Source organism: Gymnogyps californianus, chromosome 5 (genome assembly GCF_018139145.2).
Source record: "Gymnogyps californianus isolate 813 chromosome 5, ASM1813914v2, whole genome shotgun sequence".
NCBI classification, from domain to species: domain Eukaryota; kingdom Metazoa; phylum Chordata; class Aves; order Accipitriformes; family Cathartidae; genus Gymnogyps; species Gymnogyps californianus.
Genome location: NC_059475.1, coordinates 11,233,897 through 11,257,545, shown reverse-complemented (window position 1 = coordinate 11,257,545; position 23,649 = coordinate 11,233,897). Strand labels below are relative to the sequence as shown.

The following is a 23,649-nucleotide window of genomic DNA, read 5'->3' as shown; positions in this document are numbered from 1 at the left end:
TAATAAAAGAATTTATTCTCGGTAAACATGGCAGAATTAGGGCTGTATTGAAAATGGAATGAGGATTAGTGCTATTGAAATGCAAGGAATTTAATTCTTTTCCAATCTCCCTGAGGAACATGTTCTCAAATATTAGAAACAGAGCAATAAGGGACTAAGGAAGGACTTGAGTGCTGCAAGTTTGAATTAAAATTAGGGTTGTTCTCTCTCCAGTGGGACAACTAAGCCAAAAAATGTTTTTAATTTTTGCATATACTACCTCAAAACACTGCTGGCAAGCAATTCACATGGTACTGTTGTCAAAAATTTAAGTTACTTTCATTTAATGACTCCTATATGTCAACTTCATTGCTTGCTCTATTATGCTGAAAGGCTTCATGTGCAGATGTGAACCAGCCCCATACATCCATTTAACTAGTGATAATTAGTGGAATTACCCTGACAGTGGAGGCATTTTTTCACTATTCTCAAAATCATCTGCAGTAACAGAGCTTGTTTCACTGACAGGAAATACCAGCCAAGACTGGAGGCATTTGCTTTCATATGTATACATCTGTACATGCACCATTGCTTTAATTTCTACTTTCTCTCTGTCCCTCTTGTACTGCTTTCCTTTAAGTTGTAATAAGATCTTCACTTTCTCTTTGGGTAGCCACCAGGCATGAACAGCACTTCTCAGCTTTTCTGATCTGACATTCCTGTTTGCCCCTGACTGAAGGCAGAAAGGAGGTTGGGCTAACTTATTACAGTAGAAGGGATCATCAAAATGCAACCCATCTTCTTCCCAGTGTCTGCACTTTGTGTCTGGGAGCCCTCCAGAGACTACTGTAATACCACGGGAAGCTGCATGGAAGGCCAGATTCTTGTATGTGCTTAATACATCATGCGTGGGACCTAAAATGAGCATTCTTGTTAACTGTGACCCATGGATGCTTCAGTTCTGACTTAAAAGAACTGTTTGTCCAGACTATTTCCAGCTCTCTAATTCTCTTCCTTTCAGTGGCCCAAATTTTTATTGGGCTCTGTAGCACTTCAGTAAAGTTTCAAATAGACTTCATTATATTTTTGGATTGTGCTTCCAGAGGAAGTTCAGTGGTCACTTTGAAAAGCATAGTTTGCAGTTTCAGCATCAATACTCACCTTGATGAGACTGTTGGATCTGTATTTTGTCCCTAGAGTGATCTATATGATGAAGGAAGAAAAAGGATAAATGATAATACTCTAAGAACTCAAGCATTTCCCCAAACACTGGGGTTTTTTCCACTACAGGTAAGCAGTTTATGCATTGCCTCTTAAGTCTTTGAGACAGTTACAGAACAGAAAACTTTAATTATAGTTAAGAATTACTCCGTTCGACTTCTTGTCCTTACTGCATTGTTTCTAGTGAGTTATTTACAATACTGCAGTGAAATATTGGTGACTCCTCAGAAAAAAACACATACTTTTCCATGAGCTGCATATACTTACAGCACCATCTTCCTCTCTGTCATCTGTCAACATAGTGTTCATGCCAAAAAAAAAAAGAGAAAAAAGGTGGTGTTTCCAGCAAGCCAGAAACCCCAGTAACCAAAGTCTCCTGTCTCATCCTGCCTTTCTGACCACAAAATGTGGCTTTTTTTGGAGAACATGACCTCTGATACAGTGAGGAGAAATGCTTCGCTGGTGAGCAAATGTCTCTGCTGAGATGCCACTCCGCAGCTTTTCAGTGTGGACAAGATGGGAGTGTTTTGGAAGTTCATGAGGAGAAGATACTGTGCCCAGAAAGAATAGCCTCAGTCCTGGCTTTGTGGTGTTGGAGGAGGGAAGTTTTAAGGCTGGGGAAGGTGTCCTGGCTGTCCTTCCCAGCTGCTTCTTTCCCCAGTGGAAAGGCAGAGCAAGCCCAGGCCTGCTGCGTGTGTTTGTGTGTATGTGCATGCGTGTGCAACACCTATTTCCACTGGTTTGCATCACATTAAAATGTTTTCCTCCCCTTCCCTTTGCCTGCAGTGGTTCCTGCCGACCATCTCTTCTGTCTTCTCCTCACCGTTATCAGCCCTGGAACATGCTGCTTTTCTTGTTTGGTTCATTCAGATATGGCTCAATTCTTTTAGCTTTTCTCTTCCCCCCCTTCCTTGCTGGATGGAAACAGCTGAGGCTATAAAAATCTCCTGTCTGTGAGCAGAAAAGATATTAAGTTAAAGAGCTTGTGATCAGACTCACTTATCAATTATGGCAGAGTTAGCTTTTGAAGATATTTGTTTTATATGAACATGATAACAGTCTTGTGGTGAGCTAATGAAAACAATGGAGAGGAAGTATTGTTTTAGAGCTATTAAGTCGGTTGAAGTCTTTGGTAGCACTGAGGCAGTAGTGATGTGAGTTTATAGTGATTAAGAAAATCTAATCTGGCTGCCACTCCCTTAGCTGAAATGTCCAAAGTGGGACGTTTCGCTGACACTTCCCCACTCCCAAAGAAGCTATTCATAATTATTTTGAGAGAAAAGAAAAATACTTAGGCTTTTCTATTAGAAAAAATGTCTCAAGCAGGTATGGAAGTTGAGTAAAGTAAGTGTTTATCCTTGAATTAAATTCTTTTTTTCAATAGGTCTTGAATTCTAGGGTGCCTGTATATCAAGCTGTTTAAGCTGCATTGTAGCATCTTCCACTGTGCTGTTGCTATCTTTAGTTGGCCTGTGTTGCCTTCCCCTTGTAATAGCACTCGTGTGTAAAGCTTAAGTCCAGACATACACCAGCCTCTCTGTGTGGTAGTCCCCTACCTTTCCTCTTCCCCTAGGAACTTCTGGATCTATTGGCCGGTTTTGGACTGACCCAAAAACCCCTGTGTAGCTCTGCGTTCCCAAAGCTGGGGCTGGTGAGGGTAATGCTGGCCCCCCCTCGCACCCTCACCAGGGTAGCGAAGGTGGCTGGGCTCCCTCCTGACGGCAGGCAATTGTTGGAGGGATTTACTCATTAATCATTGAGGACTTGAACCTGGAAAGGTGCTGGATGTTCTGAACTCTTTTGAGTCAATGGGAGTTCATGGCACTTGGTTCCTTGAAAAATTAGGCCTTCTGGAAGCCGGGGCATATAAAGTGTTTGTGCTTTTACCTCACAAAGCCACAAAGCTCTGCAGAAAAGGGCATGGAGCATACTATAAATGAAGTATTCAGAGGGGAAAACAAAAATTTTCTGACTTATTCTTGGCACCAAATATTTAGTCATGACATTTGGTCTAAGAAAATGTACAAACTCTCAACATTGCCAATTTGTTTTACCCACAAACCAACAACAGACTGATGATGTGCACACAAAGGTTATTTATTTTGAGCGCAGTCAGGGAATGTGAGTATTCCAAATGCTTCCTTATATCTCCCCATGGGAGATCTTTAATAAGTTGCGTAATATTTTTCTGTATTAGAGGATTGTAAGATAGACATGGTAGGTCTCTTCTTTACTTAAATACACTGGTTATGTTTTCTCTTTCTTCTTTGAAGGAAATGCAAGCAGAGAATGAATAGTTTGTGAACAGTGCTAAATTAAAAAGTATAACTTCAAAGGCCTTTCTAACAATTTATTCTGAAACTATCAGCCAACAGATGATGTTCCAAGCAAAGTAACTAATTATGTGGGAGGTTAGGCAAGCATTGATTTAGTTTTTGGTTTCTTGGACTGGTAGATAATTCTTTAATAGCAAGAAAAAGAATACATGACTTAAATCTCTGGACTTGAGTCCAGGTAGACCCTCTTCTGAGGACAAGTTTATACATAACCTGTAACAATTTTCTTGGAAAATGTGAAAGCCACTTGGATATTTTCTGTGGACCTTGGCTGACTCTAAGACGCTCCTCATTAGAGATTGAGAGCAAGGTTAAAGAAGGATAAGGGAGTGCCGCAATGAAAGTATTTTAGTTCTTTCAAACGTACATTAATTTAGAATAGCATTGCTCTTACAGAATGTAAGGGTATTTATCTGGAATATCAGGCACAGTTTGACAGTGATCATGTTGCTAGGAAGAGCCAATGGGGCTTAGTGGGCCAAACATCATTACTTTTTATCGTCAGCACATGACAAGGGAAGACTCCAAACACATAACTTTAGCATTTAACATGTGGAGATAAAATTCCATTCTGTGCACTAGAGCACCGAACCCTTTCTCATTTTGGCAAGAGTTAGAAAAAGGGGAGCTCTCTGTGATTACTTGTTTTCTGTTTCTTCAGTTCTGGTGTAACTTGTGATAATGTTTCTACTTAGCCTGTTTTGTGCATTTGCTCGTGGCAAGTGATTGTGCCAATCCTAAATTGCTCTGGCTAAGCTGCACTCTTGGCCCTAGCTTGTGCAACAGGAGAAAATTCCTTCAAATAGGGTTGACTTTTGGCTGCAGGTTTCTAAGAATTCTTAAGACCAAAACGTTACCAGAGATGTACTTTCTGTGACATAAATTCTGCTTGGGAAAAGCATCTGGACATTTGGGTTTTCTTCATCTGTTATCTAGCGCTTATCACTGGACAAAAATTGAAGAAATCCTCAGGTTCTCAGTGAAGCTGATGGTTTTTGAAGCAGTAAACTTGAGTTTGTAGTGGTTTTATAACAGTTTTTGTGAAGTATGTGTCATGACAGCACAAGTATGTTATGTTTGTTTTTAACACTTACCTTGGATGCCACTACTAACTTTTTGTACCTGGTTGTCCAGTCGCCATATGCTGTGTTTTTATATTCATATTGGATATGCAGTTTCTGGGTTTAATTTTGTTAGGCAGAACCTGCTTTAACATGACCTGTGTTTGTCTTTTCTAGGAGTAACATGCTTGGAAATACTTGGTAGTGTTGATCACCTGTACCCCAGCACAAGAGCTCCAGCTTAATCCTTTTCAAACACTTCTCTCAGAACATGGGGGAAAATGATGATGAAAAATACAGTCAAGCTGGCCAGATATTTGAAAACTTTGTACAAGCATCAACGTGCAAAGGTACCATTCAGGCCTTTAATATTCTCACTCGCCAACTTGAATTAGATCCTTTGGACAATAGAAACTTTTACACCAAACTGAAGTCAAGAGTGACCACATGGAAGGCCAAAGCTCTGTGGAACAAGCTTGATAAAAGAGCAAGTCACAAAGAGTATAAGCGCGGAAAATCTTGTATGAACACTAAGGTAAGTGGAGTTCAGTTTTGGATTTCATAGCTTAGAATCTTTTAAACTTGTTTTTCTGCAGAAGCAAGGTTTCTGTCATGACATGCAATGTGTCCGTTCGTGTAACCCTCCTTTTAATATACTTTTTGAAAGTATGGCTGGGATCAACTGATCTTGACAAAGTTTCAGGTATTTTTGTTCTGCAAGTTTTGTGGAAACACACAGCATGTAAGAGTGATCCTAAAAGTACCCTGCTTTACAATCTGCTTCAAACATGGCAGAAAACTTTTCTGCCCTCTTTAGACATCAGCATCAATCAGGCATAAGACGTAAACTCATGAGGCACTAGGCTGCATTCATTCCAGGCTCACAAGAACTACTTGCTTTATTAAACAGGGTTTTGCAAGGTGCAAATCATAGCATATTCGGCAGGCTCCTCAGTTTGCTGCTTGGTGCATGCTGTAAGAGACCAGGGCTGGCCAAATGTGTTTCAACCGCAGTTCCTAAACAGGACTTTCCAGAGAACAGTTTGGAGGTCTGGGGATCTGTCTGTCACCTAGCATTGGCTCTAGTTGCTAAACAACAGCAAAAGAAAATCCTGCACTGCTTATGGATTTAAATACTTTCCTGTAACTGCTTTTTCGCAAGCAGAATGTGGATAATTGCTATGTGGTAGTTATTGAAGGAGGTGGTCTGCTTGGTTGTGGAAAGGACAGGAAATGATCTTCTCTTCAGCAGAGCATGCAATACCATATTTCGATAGAGAGAACCACTGAACATTGGTATAAATCTTGTTGACAAAACCGTAAAAAATACTCTAGTTCCTGCCACATCTAGCTATCGAAGAATATTTTTAATAGCTTTGTCTTGGAGCAGTTCACTTATTTACTGCCAAGTGACGGCTAAAAGTTGCCCCAAGAAGGGTAAGTTTTAAGAAGCTACTTGACTGTATAGACGTAGAACAGAGAGGAAGGGCACACTGGAGGGTAACTAGACACCAAACTGTGGAGGACTTTTTAATTAAAACTGTCACTGAAGTGTTATTTTCTGGACTCAGTAGACAAACAGTGTTGAAAGTGTCTGTCTTCTTGTTTGCATCATTGCATTGAAACTTCTCAAAAGCACCAGGGAGAAGGACACCATGTTACCTTTGGTACATATAGAGGCCTCTGTTTTTATTTACTCATTTTTAATAAGCTCCCAGTGACTATTAACTTTTTCTCAGGTAATAATTGTCCTTACTACAGTTTTCTTCAGAAAATGAAGAGTGCCATTACAGCTATTTGCACTGTTTTCCTGACAGCCTCTGTTTTTCTCCTTTCCTTTTTCCCTTCGTTTCCCTTTTTGACCTGTGCTTCCTTCCTCCCTTTTGTTCTTTTGAAAAGGCCTTGAACATATGTCATTGAGCATCTTTGTAATGAAAACAGACAGGAAAGGGAAGGAATGAGAAAGCGTCTGATGATTAACAAATTATAGGAGATATTCCACATGCACCTCGCCTACACATACAGCCCCAGGTCCAAATTTCCATGGTTAGTTTGAGGGAGTATTTGCAACACAAAAAAGAAGTTTTAAGACCCATGTGAAATAAAAAAATGAAGTCCTCTCTCAAGTGTGACATTACAAAGGCAAGGCGTGGTTCTGCAAAGTTCTTAAGCAAAGTGATTAATTTTTATATATGGTGAGAAGACTCATGGAAATTAGTTGGTACATAAAATACAGCCTGTGTAATGCTTTACAAGGTTGCCAAGCAGGAGGCTAATCAACACCTTCCACAGTGTTGAAAGTGTGGTATTACTGCTCCTTGAGAGTAAAGATTTATTTCTAGTGGCATGGTGTAAGTATTTGCAGAAATTAATGGACATATCTGTGATGCACATATGATCAAATTGCAAATGAATATAGAATGTCTGTATGTGAGCAGTGTGTGAATAGATATTCTGTGAAATACTTGTAGATGTTCATTATGAACCTGGACCATGCCCAGACCTGCACTTCACTGTGTCATCACTGATTTAATGAGAGAAACATGAATCTTCAGATTACTGCAAATGAAAGCAGTAACTGCAGTCTGCGGGCTCTGTGGGGATATCTACCAAACATTCCTCACACGTGAATCACAGTCTGCTGTGAAAGCCTATCTATGCAACATGAATGAGAGGAGACACATTGCGAGAAGACTGCGGACTCCCTAATCATTGCCGTGGTGTACTCTGACAGCCCCACTTACAGATAAGGAATTCTTAGAAATTGAGTCCAACCAAAATGCCAGCGCAGAGGGATTAGGCTACAATATACATACCATGATTTTCCTTTGGTGCAACTGGTGATTTTAAGTTTCTGTCTTTCTTGCATGTTATGCCAGCTACCATTTTTAGTAGTGAAGCAGGCAAACAGGAGTTAGCAGGCTAAATCCTGACAGCGGTGCCCAGCGCTCACCTCTGTGGAGTTGCCTGGGGACTGGTTGAAGTAGATCAGCCAGGAGTAAAAATCTTACTTGTTAAAGCAGGATCACAAAATGAGCTAAGTGGATTTTTGCAATTGTAGTTCTGTAAACAGAGCCAAGGTTGCTAGTAGGCATCATTTTAAAAAAATATATGACTTGAAGACTTTATATGAGGTTGTGGCCATGAGCTCTGTAGCTGAGTCTGCAGCTCACAGTACTTCTCAGATATGGCTTTGCAATCTATCAGGCTTCTTGCAATCTTCCCAATCTTTGGAGGAGGTAAAGGAGGTAAAATGCGATCAGGATCTAAACTGCTGATGGTCTTTTTTTCTTTTTTTTTTTTTTTTTTTTAGACAAACCGAGAACCTGCTGCCTCACCCAAAAACTGTTCATTTTTTTTCACAGTATTTAAGAGCTGAATGCTGTACTTGTTGATTTTTGTGCTGATAAACTCTTTTAGCCACACTTAAGTTACTCATTACAATATACACAAGTTTTATACATACAGAACATTCCACTCCAACTAAATAACAATAATCCTGTGTCTTAACTGCTCTTGAAGAACATTGCCAAATATGGCTTTCAAAGTTTCTACAATGATATGATTTTAAGCTGGATGAATAAAACCAGTTGAACAATTTTCAAGAAGTTCAAACCCACTGCTGTTTCAGAGTTGCCTTACTGTGGACTTTATTTTCCCCTTAATTCTTTGTAGAATTAAAAAAACCAAAGTGCTGCAGAAGACTTGCACCAAATTGGAGCAGAAACAAACTTTTTTTGAGTTTGTAGGAGTCCATCTGTATGTATGTTAAATCTGTGTCAAACATACACTTCCTTCCATCACAACCTTGTAAAATGGGAATGAGTACTGTTCAGAATAGCTGTTTCTGGACCTGGCATTTGCACAGTTCACTAGTTTGAGAGAGAAACAGAAGTCTGTCCTAAGTAGCCAAAACCCTAGAAATCATACTGTGATTTTTGCAAATATATCTAGAAAAAGAGCACAGCTTTATTATCCTGGCAAAGTTTCTCTCTTATTTCTTCTTTTACTAATCAATGCAGAGTAGCATGCTTGGAATCTGTAATGCTTATTTGTGTCTTCATGGAATGAAACATAGCTAGACAATTGAAGAAGATTAAAGGTTTAACATATGTTGTTCACCATGCTAGTAGTTTGAATGTCTCTCTAAGTTTTTGAACATGCAAAACATAACATGATGATGAACAAGAATTCATCCAGCTAGTTGCAGAGTGTATTCAATAGCCTTTTTAAGACATATGTGAGTGTTCTCTAAACATTTATTTGAACCTCTCTGTATGGAGTAGATTCTTCACTTGATTTACTGGCAGTTTACCTGTGTAAATGATACAGATATGTACATGCACATATAAATGAGGCTCCCACTGATGTTTGAGGTATGTATCAGAGGGCAGGACCTGGCTCATGCTGTGCACCTGAAATTCTGGCTCTCCCATGACTGTAGATTCATGCTTGAGGAGAGCAGAAATCGCTGCACATGAAAACATCCCAGACTGACTCTGAAGGGAGGTGTTGATTCTCTAAAGCATGCAAATGTGGTGTTGTCTTCCCCCTCAAACATGTATGCTGTTTTTTCAAAACACATGCTTACACTTGAGGAGAACTAAGGAAACTTTATCTACAGTGCTAATGCATAATTATCAGCTGCCTTGGTAAAATCTAGCATTTCTCTCTGGATATACCCAGTTTCGGATGATAGTGTTGTGTGTTCGGGGGAGGGCCGTGGCAAATTCCTGTGCACGGCTTTGGTCTTCTGAGCATTGTCTCTATTGTAGAGCCCACGTTGGGCACGGTTCCTGGGCAGAGGACTTGTACAGTCTGAGCAGTGGTTTTGAGGCCTAACTGGACAACATTAGCATAAAGCAAGGAAATAAAATTGAGCTAAGAAGTTTTGAGTGCTGTGTATATAAATACATACATATGTGCATTTGTGGGCATATGTGTGTATATATATATCATATAGATTCCTGAAAAACAAATGAAATGATCTTGAACTCGGTCCCTGTTGGCCTCTCTTTGTTTTCCTCGTTCCTGGAGTTGACCTTTCAAAGCTTGTTTTATAGTAGATTAAGTTCCCTTCCAAAAACTCCTGTTGGGAAACTTATTGCAAGAGAATGACTCTAAAATTATTTATGACCACATTTCCAGGGCTTGCATAAAAACACAGTGGCTCTCTTTAGTAGCATCATATGCTGTCAGTCCTACATGGACTCGGTGGCATTGACGTGTCTGCTGTAGGGAAGGCTCCACAGGCTCCTCTGGTGGGGTGCTGCTTTAGCCAAGGCAGCATTACAGAAAGCATGTGGCTTGAGGGGGGATGGGAGCGGAGGGGAGTCGGGGGCCAGGGTGTGAGTCAGCTGAGGTGGAGCCCTGGGTCAGAAATGGGGATGGAGGCTGGAGGTTTTGTGACTGACTCAGCACTGGCTCTGAGCCTCGTCTCCCTGTACTAACCACACTGGTGTACCCGCGAATGATAAAACGGGATGGTCTTTATCTGCCAAACCCCTTCCGCTCCTTTTCATATTGTCTTCATTTCAAAAGACTGTCAAATGAATGCTTTGGGAGTTAATAAAACCTGCTTTGCCTGGTGCTCTCCTTCCCACAGAGCTGAGAAAGGGAGAGGTACTCCGGGGCCGTGCTGGGTGCTGCCACGTTACGTAGCCGTAGGGCAATCAGCAGGATGAGGAGTGGATACCAGGTCTCTCTTCTTGTTATTAGGTAGAAATTGGCTTCCTACCAGTCCTCAGTTGTTTACAAACATCCTAATCTGCAGTCTTGCCCCTCATGGTAAATGAGGCTGGTTGGGTTCTAGATGTCTTCCTCTCCCCTCTGTCTACCTTCCTCTGTAGTGCTAAGCAAATACGTGTCTCTTAATTAAGCAAATCATCCAGCATGTATAAACCTGCTGGTATTGTGGCTAAATTTCCTCCTGAAGTGCTGGCATTTGTTGATCCTTTAGAGGCAACTCGGGTTTTCAGCCAGGCTTCTCCTGTGCTGTATATACTGGTACAGAAGCCAGTGAGTTTGTGTGTTCAAGTGTCATGACTGATTGTGTCCCTTGAGGCAAATATTTGTTTTTTTTAAGAGAGTAATTGAATTGTAAGATGAAAGAAGGGAATGCCAGTTGTGCTCCAACTCAAAAATATCCTTATCATAATGAAAACTTTAACCTGTTTCTTCTATAAAGAGTGAATATCCAGATGGCACATCCCTTTTGCTGGATTTACTAATCTCTTCAAAATAATAATTGAAATGGGGAAATTTCCAAACCTGATAATCAGGGTTTATAATGAACACACCAAACTTATCTTAGTTGTATTAGATAGCATTGCTAAATTGCTTATTATAATAAAAATGCATTCCTGTGAAGGTCATAAAACTTGAAACTAGGAGTTGACTGCCATATTTATAGGAAGTTTAGTGAGTGAAAGGTTATGACTTTTCACAAAAAGACATTCAGCTGCTTTTGGGGTTTTTTTTTGTTGTTGTTATGTTTTTTGGTTTTTTAAATCCAAACACATAGTGCTTGGATAGCAGAATCCAGAAGCTATTGAGGTGTTGAGGGTATTAAGGGCCACATATTTTACTGACTTTTTAAGTGGCACCTAGGTGTGTTTGGTATACTTGAAAGACAAGCTGTTTATTTTGGTATCTATGCTTCTTTGCTTTTGCCTTTTAGGACAGGGCACCCAAAGCCTTGCACTGGATTTTCATTGTAAATTTATTTTTAAGAATTTTAATAAGTAACTTCTACAGAGTTATTTCAAAGTAGTAGAAAATATGGGACTAATGGGAATGAGTGGTAAGGAAGATTTGTTTGAGACGAGAGGAGAAGCAGCAAATCGCCTATGAACATGCAGTGAAACCACAGTTGTTGAACGCTGTCTATGCATTCGTTTCTCTAAGGACTTTTAGAGAGAGGATGGGGAGAAGCTCGGGTGATGACAGGACACACAGCAGACAGGGTTTTTTGAAAGCAACACAAAGTATTTGACTCTCTGAGCTGTGTTTTAAACTGAGATTGGGCCAAATTACATCAGCAAAAGCAAATGTTTGGCATGTGATTTGGTAATGAAATCACTTTATTTTTATTATCCTACAGACATTTCCACAAACACACGATTTTTCAGCTTTATCAGTCATGAAAAGCAATGAAGCCCGGCCAAAGTACCATAAGCAGGCAGCCTAAATAAGACTTTTTACAGGCATTTGGGAATTTTAAATTTTTTGGCTTACAAGATAACAGTAGCTTTACATCTGTACTTTTAACAGCACTGTGCTGTTTCCCTGTCCCTTGCTTTAATGGCTTTGCAAGTAATCGACAGAAGGGAACTGTCCCACCCTGACCTGGTTTCCTAGACATTTTATAGAGATTCCCACAGGGAGTGACACCCAGTTACTTTCACACAAAACACTACTATTGTCACCACAAGTGGCTTAATTAAGTTTGAATGAAACAAAAGGTTACGACAGGGCGTGTTCCCGTAACTGTGGCTTCGTAGTGCTTTTGGGTTTGACTGTGCAGGAGCTGGGCTGTGTGTCCATCCACCAGGCAGGGTGGCGTGTGTGGGGCGAGGGGTGCTCCTGCGTGGCCCCTGGCACGCAGCCCATGCCAATGCTTTGCTCGGGTCAGGCCTTTCTCCTGGCTTCAGAGAGACCCTGACGGTGCCAGATGTAGTTGTTAGGGCTTTGTTGTTGGCTACGTTTCCAGCTTCACTCTGGTAATGTTTGTGTACTGATAAGTGAGGAAATACATAACTTTTGCTACCAAGAAGTGATTAAACACTCGGCTGCTAAAAACCCGATTTCAGACAATAAGGCAATTTCCTGTCTCCTACGGATTAGGTCCTTCCTGAGGTTCCCATGTCTGTCCTGAGAACTGGGGTTTTGGGGATGTGGTTGCACTCTTTCCTCTTTCTGCTGACACATCTAATTCTACGTTATTTTCTGTTTTGGGCATCTGTGCAGATAGCTTTTAATATACTTTTGGTAGAATGTAAAATACCACAGTTCCAAGAGATGCTGTATAAGAAGTGAAAATGCAAAATATTTTAGTAGAAGCTGATTTTCTTAAGCAAATGACAGATTTTCTATTCGCATTTTCTCTTTAGAAAGCCTTAACAGTGATGGAGTTCATGGTGAAACAAAAGTTTAACTGGGATCTGTTGTGAAGACAAAGTAGAAATTCCCTTTTAATGCCCTTGAAATTGTGTTTAGTTTGCTTTACTTTCTCTGCTACAGTGTTTAAAGGTGGATTATTTTGTGTCAGTCAGTTCTCAAAATTCCCATATTCCCTAACATGTCTACACTTACACACGAGATCTGTTTGTGTCTGCAAACAGCCAGGTTTCTGCGAACTAACCTAGACACCTGTTTGCTGTTTCAGATCTCTAGGATATTGGTGTCTTAACCTGTATGTCCGATGAAAAGTGCTTATTGAAAAATAATCTGAGTTTATACCATAATATGACATAATTACAGTTTTCTAATTCTTCAGTCTTTTAACCTTTTCCTCAGGTCGGGAATGTTTGGGTGAGTTTAAGCTGTATTTTGAAACAAACCTGGCAGCAGGGGAGAACTAAGTATTTCTGTGGTGAAAAAGCCTTTGCAAGGAGAGCTGTTGGCCTGGCAGCTGGTCACATTTTGCTTCAAATCTTCCAGAACTGTGAGAGTCTGGCAGGTACCCAAATGGGCCTTGGTTTTGTTCTGGGTCCTGGGTGATGGCAGAGAGAAGGACAAGCATTATATCATTTCAGCTAACAGAGGAGCTGTACTTCACGTTTACAGAAGTTTTAAATTAGAAATACATGAGAGCTGTGGGCCTGTCATACTAATCACCTGGGAGCTGAGGGATGAAGTGGGTAATGGTGACATCTTGGCACTGATTGTGAACGCTACAGCCAGATATAGGTATCTTCCTCCTTTATGAAGAAATTGGTCCAGCATGTTTGAGAGCAGCAGAAGTTGCAATTCTGACTTGACACTTGTAGAGCCCTTGCTTTAATGAGCAAACTTGTGAATATGGTTTACGTTAAATTATGTCACACGGGCAGCTAAAGAACTACTTACAGCGGTGCTAGCAATAGTTTGCTGCTAGATGGGGGAAATGCATTAAGTGGGATTTCAGTGATTCCTGTGGTAGGCTGGTACTTGTCATGCTTCTTAAAAATCTGGGTGCTGGATTGAGGAGGTGCAGATGTAATCAAACTGGAATGAGCTGCAAGTGCTTTGAAATGCAGGCTTAGAATTTTTAAAAATCTTGAAAACTTGAAGAAATGGTCTGAGATCAAGAGGATAAAATTTCTAAAAGCTGCTAGAAAATTATGACCCTTCTAACGAAGGAGTGCAACACCCAGAGAAAATTGGGAATATGCTGCAGAAAATGATCTGGTGCTTATAACAGACCACACACCAAGCCTGAGTCCATAGGGTGTAGTGCTGACCCAAGGGGTGCTGATCCTGGGAGTCTAAGAAGGCCTGCGGTATGTCGGGGACTGGGGTGGTTTCCTTTCCATCTAGTTGGTGCAGGTGAAACCCCAGCTACAATAGTTTGCCCAGTTTGAAGCACATGTTATAGGCAAGAGGCAGATAAACTAGAGCAAGTCCTGGGCAGAGCAGCAAGAATGGTCTGAGCTTTAGAGAACGTGACCTGCAGGAGAGGCTTAAACATCTTCACCTAATCTATGTTAGAGAAGACCCAAAGAGGAACACTACATAGTTACTTGGAGCACAACCAGAACTGTTGTTCATTTCACCTTCTCTAATACTCTGGCTAACACTGCTAGATCAAATTCTGATTAGTTTTTCAAAGTTTGCATTTTGCCTTGGACATTTGCTGCTCCTATTTCAGCCCTGAAGAACAGCTTGTGTTTCCCAAGGTCATGCCTGTTTCTGCTTAAGAAACCAATTAAGAGATACTGCCTTGCTTGTCTTGCATCACTCTCTGGATTTGTTCATTTGACTAAGATACTAACTTAGAAGGAACCATGTGGTTATGCCACACTTTGAATTAGTCTTGTGTTGCTTACTTCTACTGCCCCTTTGAATGAGTTACAAGAGCAACTTTAAAAGGACCTGTGCAACAGCAAATACTCTTCTCTGTGACTGGTGTCCACCTCCACATGCTGCTGTGCTCTCTGCCATCCTTGCTGGATGTACAATGCAGATAAAACAACTGCCCCAGGGTAAATTGCAACTGAGATTAGAAAACATTGCGAGAGATGGTAGTGAGCTTCCTGCCAAGGACTACACACCCAGATCATTAATACAAGTTATGCTGATCAGCAAGTGCTCAGTGGAAGGCAAAGGCATTTCTCTCAGATTCTTTTTTTCCTTTTTCTCTTGTTTGTTTGTTTTGGTTTTTTTTAGCGAGGTAGGAAGTAATTGTATACGGTAGGAAGCCTTTCCTGCCAAGTGAGGGCTGTTGTGAGCGGTGGGGCTGCCGCTGGGGCTGCTCGCTGCCTGGCTGGCTGGCCGCGGGGCTGCAAGGGCTAGGCCGGCTTGCTCCGTCTCCTGCTTGGCTGTAGGCATCTAGGGTAGGAAGTTCACTGCCTCTCAGCCCAGATACAGCCCTGATAGCAGCAGAACAAGCACAGCCAGTGTTGTTGAGACAGGTGCCTCCGTCTGAATTTCACGCTGGCTGGAGTGTGAAAACAGAGTCATTAATACGTGGCTGTGTAAATAAACACTGATCTTCTACGTATGTTTATCTCCCTTCTATTGTGTTGGATTTTGGTGTAAAAAAAAGACTATTGTACCTCGTGGTGTGCAATTTGCTGCCAAATTTTATGTCTTCGGCTCTCTGCCCCTCTCTTTGAAGCATGCTCCTTTTCATATTTTTTCACCTTTTTTATATTTACTTTTATTTTTCAAGACTCTTTCCTTCAGTCATAAGGGCTGTTATGTACCTTCTTTGTTTTCGGCCAGAAAGGTTTTGGAAATAAGACCTAGAGGTGCTGAAATCTAATTTTCACTGTGCGATATGCTGCCAGCAGCCTGGTTTGTTCGTTCTGTATGAGTGCTGTTAACTTTCCCTGCTGTCAGAAACCTTCCTAAAAAATGTTACGCTAAAGATACATTTTCTAATTCTAGTTGTTTGAACTGTTCAAGTCCATCTTGCTTGTTGACACTATTGGATGCCATATTGGTAAGAGATGCTGGTTGGTCAATTCCTAGTGTTTCCAAATTGTAAATAAAAATGTAAAAAGTAAAAGCATTGTCTACCCATGGTAAACTGGTATGTGCAAGTGATGAGTTAAACTGGAAAAAAATCATATTATCATTCTTTGGAGCTGTATTTGGCTTTACTAGTTAAGTGGCTGTGAATGCTAGCACTGGAAAATGCAGTGACTTTGAAGATTGTGTGGTGAGCTGGAAGAAAATAGACCCCAGGAGCCCAGAACTGCTGCCTTCTTGTATAGCATTGCATTTTGAGCTCAGCTATAGCTGCCATACACTACTGTACAGTCATTCTGCTCAGGAAAGTTAGAAATGATGGGATTAAATGATTCAGCTCTTTAAAAATAAATAAATAATAATTTAAAAATCTGGATTCAGACTCAGACCTGATGGCTAGTTCTGTATGAGCTCATTTACCCAGTACTGGCTTCTAAAAACCAAGTCTTAATCAAGTGTTCATTAATAATTCACCTAATATAAAAATGTATTTTAGAACATATTGTAAAATATTCTGTGAAATGACCTTGAAATAACTTGACTCACCACTTACTTTAAAAAGCCAGTTTCTAAGCGGAAGCTTAGCTGATTTATTAGGTTGTTGTAGTTGTTGTTTAGTTAAAAATTTTAGGTTCAGTGTAGTATTTCGTCTCTGTAGTCAGACCAGACTGTAGCAACAGGGCTTTTTTTTTTTTTTCTTTTTTTTTTTTAAAAGCATATTACCAGCTTCTTCCTGTAGCAAAGCCATGGTTGTTGACCAACTTGCCTGCATGCTTTGGATGCCATAAAGCATGAGAAATCCCTTCCTCTGGGTCTGTAGACAAGTCCTCTACTGGCTGGTCAGCCCCTGACCCTGGAACCATGTAGAGGATTAATTATTTTCTTGCAATCACAATCTCGTGAGTGTCACTACTTGCAAGGCTCCCAAGACTGAAGGCTTAGTCTCTGCTTAGTATCTGCTGTGCTCGAAGGTGAGGCTCTTGGTGCCTTTGTTTCTTCATCTTTGTGCACCAGTTCTCTGTTTCTGGATTAATGGTTTTGCTTTCTGTTTTTTTGCTAAGTTTTTAATGATAGCCTTAAAGCATTATCTCAGTATGATAGGCGTAAGCCTACAAAAAAAAGGCAAGGTACTTAAATGCTGCCAGCCTTATTCATGACTGGGATAGTCAGGCAACATTCTTTCTGCAAGGTTTATCTTGCTTAAACAATCAAAATGAAAACAATTGGCCAAAAAAAAGAAAAGAAAGCAATCTCTTCTGGGTTTTGGGTGTGGGTTCCGCCTGCCCCCCCCATTTTGATTACAGTGAAAGACAGGTAAGAAAACAGCAAATATGCTCTTAATTCCAAAGGATGTTAGAGGGTTTATTTTGTGCTTTATTTGAGGAGATTTTTGGATTAAAGCACTTGCCTGATTTCTGGTGAATAATCTGTTTATTAAAAATAGTATAACATTTCTTGTCAGATGATGTGCAGGTTTTCTTCAGATAACTGTGGTGCAGGGGTACTGAAAGTTTCTAGAGCTACTGTTCTGTATTATGTCTACCAATTGTAATTTTTTAAAGTTTATTTTTGTAAGTTGTTATAAAAGCTCTGAGATCAAGTCAACATATTTAAATATGACAAATGCCGCCTGAGAGAGCTCTTCAGAAAAGCTCCAAGTAACAAAGTCCTGACAGCTTTTGTGCATCAACAAAGGAACTCTTGACCTTCTAGCACACTGAATGCATGCAGCCTTTCTGTAATGTGTCACATAGCAGACTATAAGTTTCAGATGTCTTTCATACCATTGTTTTAATTTCAAACTATGGCAAGGTTTTTATACGCAAATCTAATATTAGTACATATATCCGAGAGACAGAGAGGATGGATGGACAAGTGTGTCCAAATTCATCCAGGAAAAATGAAGGCACGTGTTTTTTTCCATGCAGAAGCTTGTCTTCCAAAAAAGAGAAAAAAATCCCAGTGAAGATGAGCCACATGAATGCAATAAATGTACTAATGTTTCACTTCTGGCATTTTGGCCCAATAAAACAGGAGGGCAATAAAGATAGATCCTCTGATCTCTGGATTGTGCTGAGTCCAGCTGTGAGTGCGGCAACTGCAGGGTGCAGTGCTGGGGAAAGAGCTCTGTCCAAAATCAGCCTAGATTAGGTAGCCTCAAATCCATGTTACAGTCTTTTAAGATGAAAAATAGCAATGTCTCCATTTTTGCCAGTTGCTGATATGGGTGCTTTTGGCAGGAGATGACAAAACTGCATATTTCTCAGGTGCTCAGCTGGGGGTACAAAGGGTAAAATACCAGTGGGATCGAAAGCAGAAATGGACTCATTGTGTTGCGCTTCCTGCACTGGGACAGGGTTTTGTTGCTGTGGTTGGTGGCAATTAGGGGTGCGTGAGTCTCGCTGTTCCCAGCTGCCTTTGAACTTCCCCAACAGTGGTATTTATGTGGTGTTCACTCTCCAAAAATGTCTGCTCAGCAAGATCCAGCTAGTCTTATTAATATTTTAAGGTAGATTTTGGAACTATCTGTAGTGCATTTAAGTAGTGTTCACATAATCCTTTGGAGAGTTAGGACCTCTCATTAAAATACATTTAACTGAATATTATTTTTGTCAAATGAAACATTTTTAACCTTACTAATTTTATAAGGAGCTCATAGAGCATAGTATAATAGAGGAAAATACTCTTTTAAAGATTACTTAATTTTTGTAGGGCGAGTTTAATTAGCTCCTATACCTTCTCCTCTCCCTTCCTTTGACGGAATTTTTTTTTTCTTTTAATATTTGCATGTAGTATAGATTTGTTAATCACAGAAATTTTGGGTATATGTTTCGGTATCTGGCCTCTTTCTAAAAATGAAGAAAAGAATTCTTGTTTTGGGTCAACACTGTCTCTTTCCTATATATGTATGTAGTCAAATGGACACCTTTCAAATCACTGTCATATTTAGCTACAGTTATCATCACTGTTCTTGACAGGGTCGTGTTCTGTTGCCTTTTAGTAAAACCAGTTGTATAGGTATGGCAGTGTTCAGCAAGTCAGGCAACAGGCAACGAGTACAAGCATCTCATGCAATGCAGGGCACGTTACTGTGAACAGAGCAGTATACTTGCGTAGCTCTAACCTGTCTGGTAACCAAGCTATTTTATAGCGACACATCCTTCGTTGGTGCCAGTGGCTGGGCTGCTTTGTAGAAAAGGAGATGACAAGCACTTGTACAGGGGTCTTCGTCTAGAGAAGCAGCGAGTACCTGAATAGGGTTGTTGAGTTTACAGGAGCAACCATATATTGAAGTGCTTTGGTAGACCAGGGCTGTAGGAAGATTAGACTCGCATCTTAGATTGAAAACACGTGTCATGCTTATTGTGAGCTTAACCTTTTTTTCTTTTTCATATTTTTTTTTTAAATAAAGCTTTAGCTCTTGAAATTTTTAATGTTATCTGAAGTGGCATACAGAATTTTATTTTTCAGTGACTTCAAGTATAATGTTTCAAACTTTAAAAACTATATTGGCTATTCGGTGGATTCAGGGTACATTTGACTGCACTGTTGCATCTAGTGACTGTCAATAAATTTATGTGATAAAACCTGAGACTACAAATGTGAGCTGAACTGTAAGTCAGTAAGTCAGGAATGTCTTACTGAGCAGTTCTATTTTTGCCAGAAGCATTTTCATGTCTAGTAAAGGGGATGAAGTGAAAAGCGTGGTGGAGAGAGCTTCCCGCTGCAGCTTCTAGTAGCTGTCTGCCTTAGCTGCTTATGCAGCTGTTTCTCTTTGGAGCCTTTCCAGGGAAACAGTCAGTGCTGATCCAGAAAATGTGTTGTTTCATTACATTTCATGCCTATCTCATGTTGCATCACATTTAGCTCTATCACGAATAAACACTTGCCCAAATCCATGTAGGATGTAATCCTGTGGAGTCAGTCAAATCAGTGTGAAGTCCCAGATCTGAAGACTATGGAAATGAACCCACCTGAGTCCCAGAGCAAACAATGGAAGAGGGTTTGCCATGGAAAGGCAAAGCATTCTGTCCCTTGGTGTCCTGCAGGCTGTCTGGGCGCAGGCAGAACCTCCTGTCGCTGCATGGGGAGGCCCACAGCTGCTGGGGGCACCTGCAGCACCAGGCAACGGCTTCAAGGCGTGTGGGAAAAGCCACCCCTTGGTGTTCGTTTCTAGCAGCAAGATCCATTCCTATAGGTTTTGATTTCCAATTGGCGATTTGGGTAAACATTACATACAAGCTAAAGGAAGTTAAATAATTTAGGCAGATGGTTTTCACTATTTTTTCATTAGTATATGTGTGCCTTTCCACTGAAGAATTGAAGTGGTGTTTCTGACTTGGCGTGCCTTAGGACAATAGAGGGTGTCTCTGTGTCTATCCAGTTGCTGTTGAGCTGGAGTCTAAAATTGATCTCCTCTTTTTCAACTCCAAAACAACTGAAAGGCAGAAATGAGAAAATCTTGAATTCCTGGAGTGATTGTAGCTTCTGTCTTCATCCCAAGAATATACGGGGAGTGGATCATAATTGAACACACTTTTATTTTCCAGGACTAATTTAATGGTTGGGTACCTTGGGCAGGAGAGGAGTGAGGGATTTAGAGTTGAATGATAACATTGTAATGCATTGAGCTACAACGGGTTTTGTCTATTCTTAACTGTGCAAAGAGATGCTGTTTGGTTGCATCCCCCACCCACATGCTACTGCCAACTGGTGGGTTCCTTGACTGTGAGCATGTAAATGCCGAGAGCTGATGTTTTTTTACATTTTTCAAGGTCAATGAGTAGATTCTGCCTTTCAATTACTAAAGTGGATGAGATTTTTGTGACTAGGTCATTGTGGAGTGTTATTTTGTTTTTTTGTTAAACATAGTGCTAGTATTCTTGCTCTCTCTCTCATTTCTCTCAAAACCTCAGTTGTTTCTGTAAGCTTTCTTTACTATGTGAAAACCAATGGAGGCATTCTGCAAATTCTCAGCTGTTAAACTGCATATGGTTTTTCCAGAATGGGATATAGGTGTCTGGATTCACAGGCTGCCGATTTAATAGTGGGGGACGGGAGGGGTTGCAAGAGGCACCTACTTCGCATCCCTCTCTCCCTTTCCTCCCCTTCTATTTTCTAAGTCATGTATTTGTATGTTATATACAGGAGATCATATTGAAAACCTGCGCCTGGCACAAAAGTCATTCTGCTTTTGGAGAGGTAACTTATGCTGCCGTTTAGCTCAGCACTAAGTGCTCTTATTCAGCGTAGAAACATTTTCTGGAGATTTTCAAGGCACTGCCATTCTTAAACATACTAATAGAGAGAAAGTAGCATCTCTTACAATGAGATCGGTCTTTGAGTAGAATCAAGCTTATGACACTTACCAAATGCTGTGTATGTTTATATTATTACAAGTGAAACTTTCTGATATCTTTTAATTGTACTGGGAGAAAAACCCATGAAGTTTCTGCTCTATTTCAATCTGAAGATAAATAACGCAATGAGTAGTGTGCTTGGTTATAGTGTGGGACAAGATTTATACTGAAACAAATAATTATCTTTTAGGGAAAAGTACAGTACTGTTAAAAAGTACTGTAGAAACATCGTATATACTCAGCAGCTGAAAGAGACAACTTTTATAAAATATGCATGGGCTTATCAGTGTTTTATTCTGAAGTACATAAATTTCCGTGCTTTACTTAATATAATTTTAAACTGAAATAGTCCTAAGTTTGTCACTAGGTGACTACTACTGGCCTGTAAACTTGCATTAGTCCTCTTCAATGGGAATTTTGTAACTGGCATTCTAAAAATGCTCTTGCAGAAGTTTAACTCAAACCAGCACGTCCATTTACTTATGATAATTTAAATCGTAAGTGTAAAATTTTCATTGTCGCATTTATCGTAATCAGTAATTAGTATCATTCATATCCAGGATATCTGCAAGAAGAGTAGATGAATTTAACTCACATAAAATTCTCATGAAAAGTACTTGTGGTGACCGTTGCTTGTAGGAGTTAGTGTTTATGGGCAGTCTCTTCAGTACTGCCGGTTACTGCATAGCAGGAGTTTGGTGCAGGAAATTTGATGTATGTAACCTTACGTGGTCCTGTCGCTGATGAGGTGACGGAGCGCAGGTCCTGTCGCTGATGAGGTGATGGAGGGCAGGTGTGCCCGTGCAGGGCAAGACACTGTCTGGGTGCGTGCAGGGCATTCGTGGCGCCCGGCTTTTCTCCCCTTGGCTGGGGAACTCGTGGGTGCAGCGCTGGGCTGCGGTGAGGGCCAGGGCCGGGGAACGGCCCGGTCGGAGTCCTTGTCATGGCTCCCTTTCTCAGTGTGTGCATTTCATCTTCTAGAGGATGTGTGCTCAATATTTTAAGCATTTATAAGATCTTTGGATGAAATATGTGCAAAGACAAATTATTTTCATAAAGGATAAAGGAGGAAACTTGGCATTTTAAAATCACGTGCTTTAATCTGCCACATGAATGCATAACTATGTTGTTTTCTCCATCCTCATTTATTCTTTCTGTACTTTTGCCTGCTCCTGTCTTGTTGTAACGTAGGTGCTGTTTTGGGGGAGTGTATTAAATTTAATGAAGCTTCTCATTTCACAGGAAGTATTTACATGCATTTGCAGGCAGAAGATCAGCCCTTTATACTATGAGGTTTTCACTGAGAAAAATGCCTTCTCTCAGTATTGCTATCTTGCACTAAGTGGTATAACATGGTATACTCTTGGTAGTAAAACAGGATATAACATCCAACGTGATACTGATTCTTCAGGCAGGTCACAGAGTCTAGCTGTGATCTTATTCTTGGATAAGCTGCCCTGTAATCTATACAAGTCGTTCTCCCTTCATTTCCAGCCTGAACAAGAAATATGCAAAAGCTCCTTGTCAGTCCTCTTCAGCAACTGTTACTTTGAATAATTTGCGGAAGAGGCTTTGAAAAGTCAAGTTACCCTTTACCTTTTTAGGCAATGATCTGGCACCACTAAGAGAGTTGAGCTGTGAATGGCGATGTGGATGTCAAGAAACCGTTGGCATTTGTCCAACCCTGTTTGTTACACTTCAGGATTGATCGTTCAAGACTTCCTTATGTGATGTCAGTTGTCATGATCTGTGTTAAATTGCATGAAATTAATTTCAAAAGCAGGCCCTGATGAGCCAGGAGACTGGGGTAACAGGAGGTGAAAATAGGAAGCCATTCAAGGTTTGTTCTGGTTGACTACAAGAAGGTTTCTCCTGTGACTTTGCAAGCAGAGAGCTCAGGAGGGAGGGCAGGGACAGGACAGTGGTACGGTCCCTTTCCTTACTTAATAAAGGTAGGAACATAAACACAGTAAGAATTACCTTTGCAAGGGTTTTGTGCTGGTTTTGACCCCAGAAGTTTCAAGAAAGATGACAAAGTGCCAAGAGTAAGCTCTACGCCAGCAGGAAGCGTCCTTAATAAATCAAAGAACAAATAGTTCTGAGACATAGATAAATATGTTTATGGAAGGTAACCATGGATGATGGCAAGTAGACAACCATTTTTCACATTGTCTCTAGGCAATTAGGAAGATATTTTGTCAATGGTGATACGAGAAGGGGAGAGGGCAGAATCCTCCTTAAAATTGTAATGTACTGTGTTGCAGAGCACCAGGATGAACTGACAGTGTTTTCTTTGTGGGTTTTATTACTTGGCAGGATCCACTACGACTAAATCTCAAAAGACTGCTTTTTAAAAAGTTGCATTTATTTATATATAATACAGTTTGTTAGCCAAAAAAACAACCCCACCTTATCAAACCATGTATGGTCTTTATTTGTAAAATGTTTCTAACTGCTTGCTAAACATTACTGGAAAACTGTGTAGCTGTGAAGGCGGTCACTTACTTGTCAGAGCTC

General features: G+C 40.5%; 1 protein-coding gene across 1 annotated transcript in view; it reads left to right on the top strand.

Annotated features, from left to right (window-relative positions):
• The first annotated feature begins 4,782 nt into the window (after window positions 1–4,782).
• Window positions 4,783–23,649, top strand: part of MICAL2 (microtubule associated monooxygenase, calponin and LIM domain containing 2) — a 109,165-nt gene continuing 90,298 nt past the window's right edge. Inside the window, exon 1 of the mRNA XM_050897014.1 lies at window positions 4,783–5,132. Within this exon, the coding sequence (XP_050752971.1) occupies window positions 4,869–5,132 (264 nt within the window). The 5' untranslated portion in view covers window positions 4,783–4,868. The remainder of the gene's footprint in view (window positions 5,133–23,649) is intronic.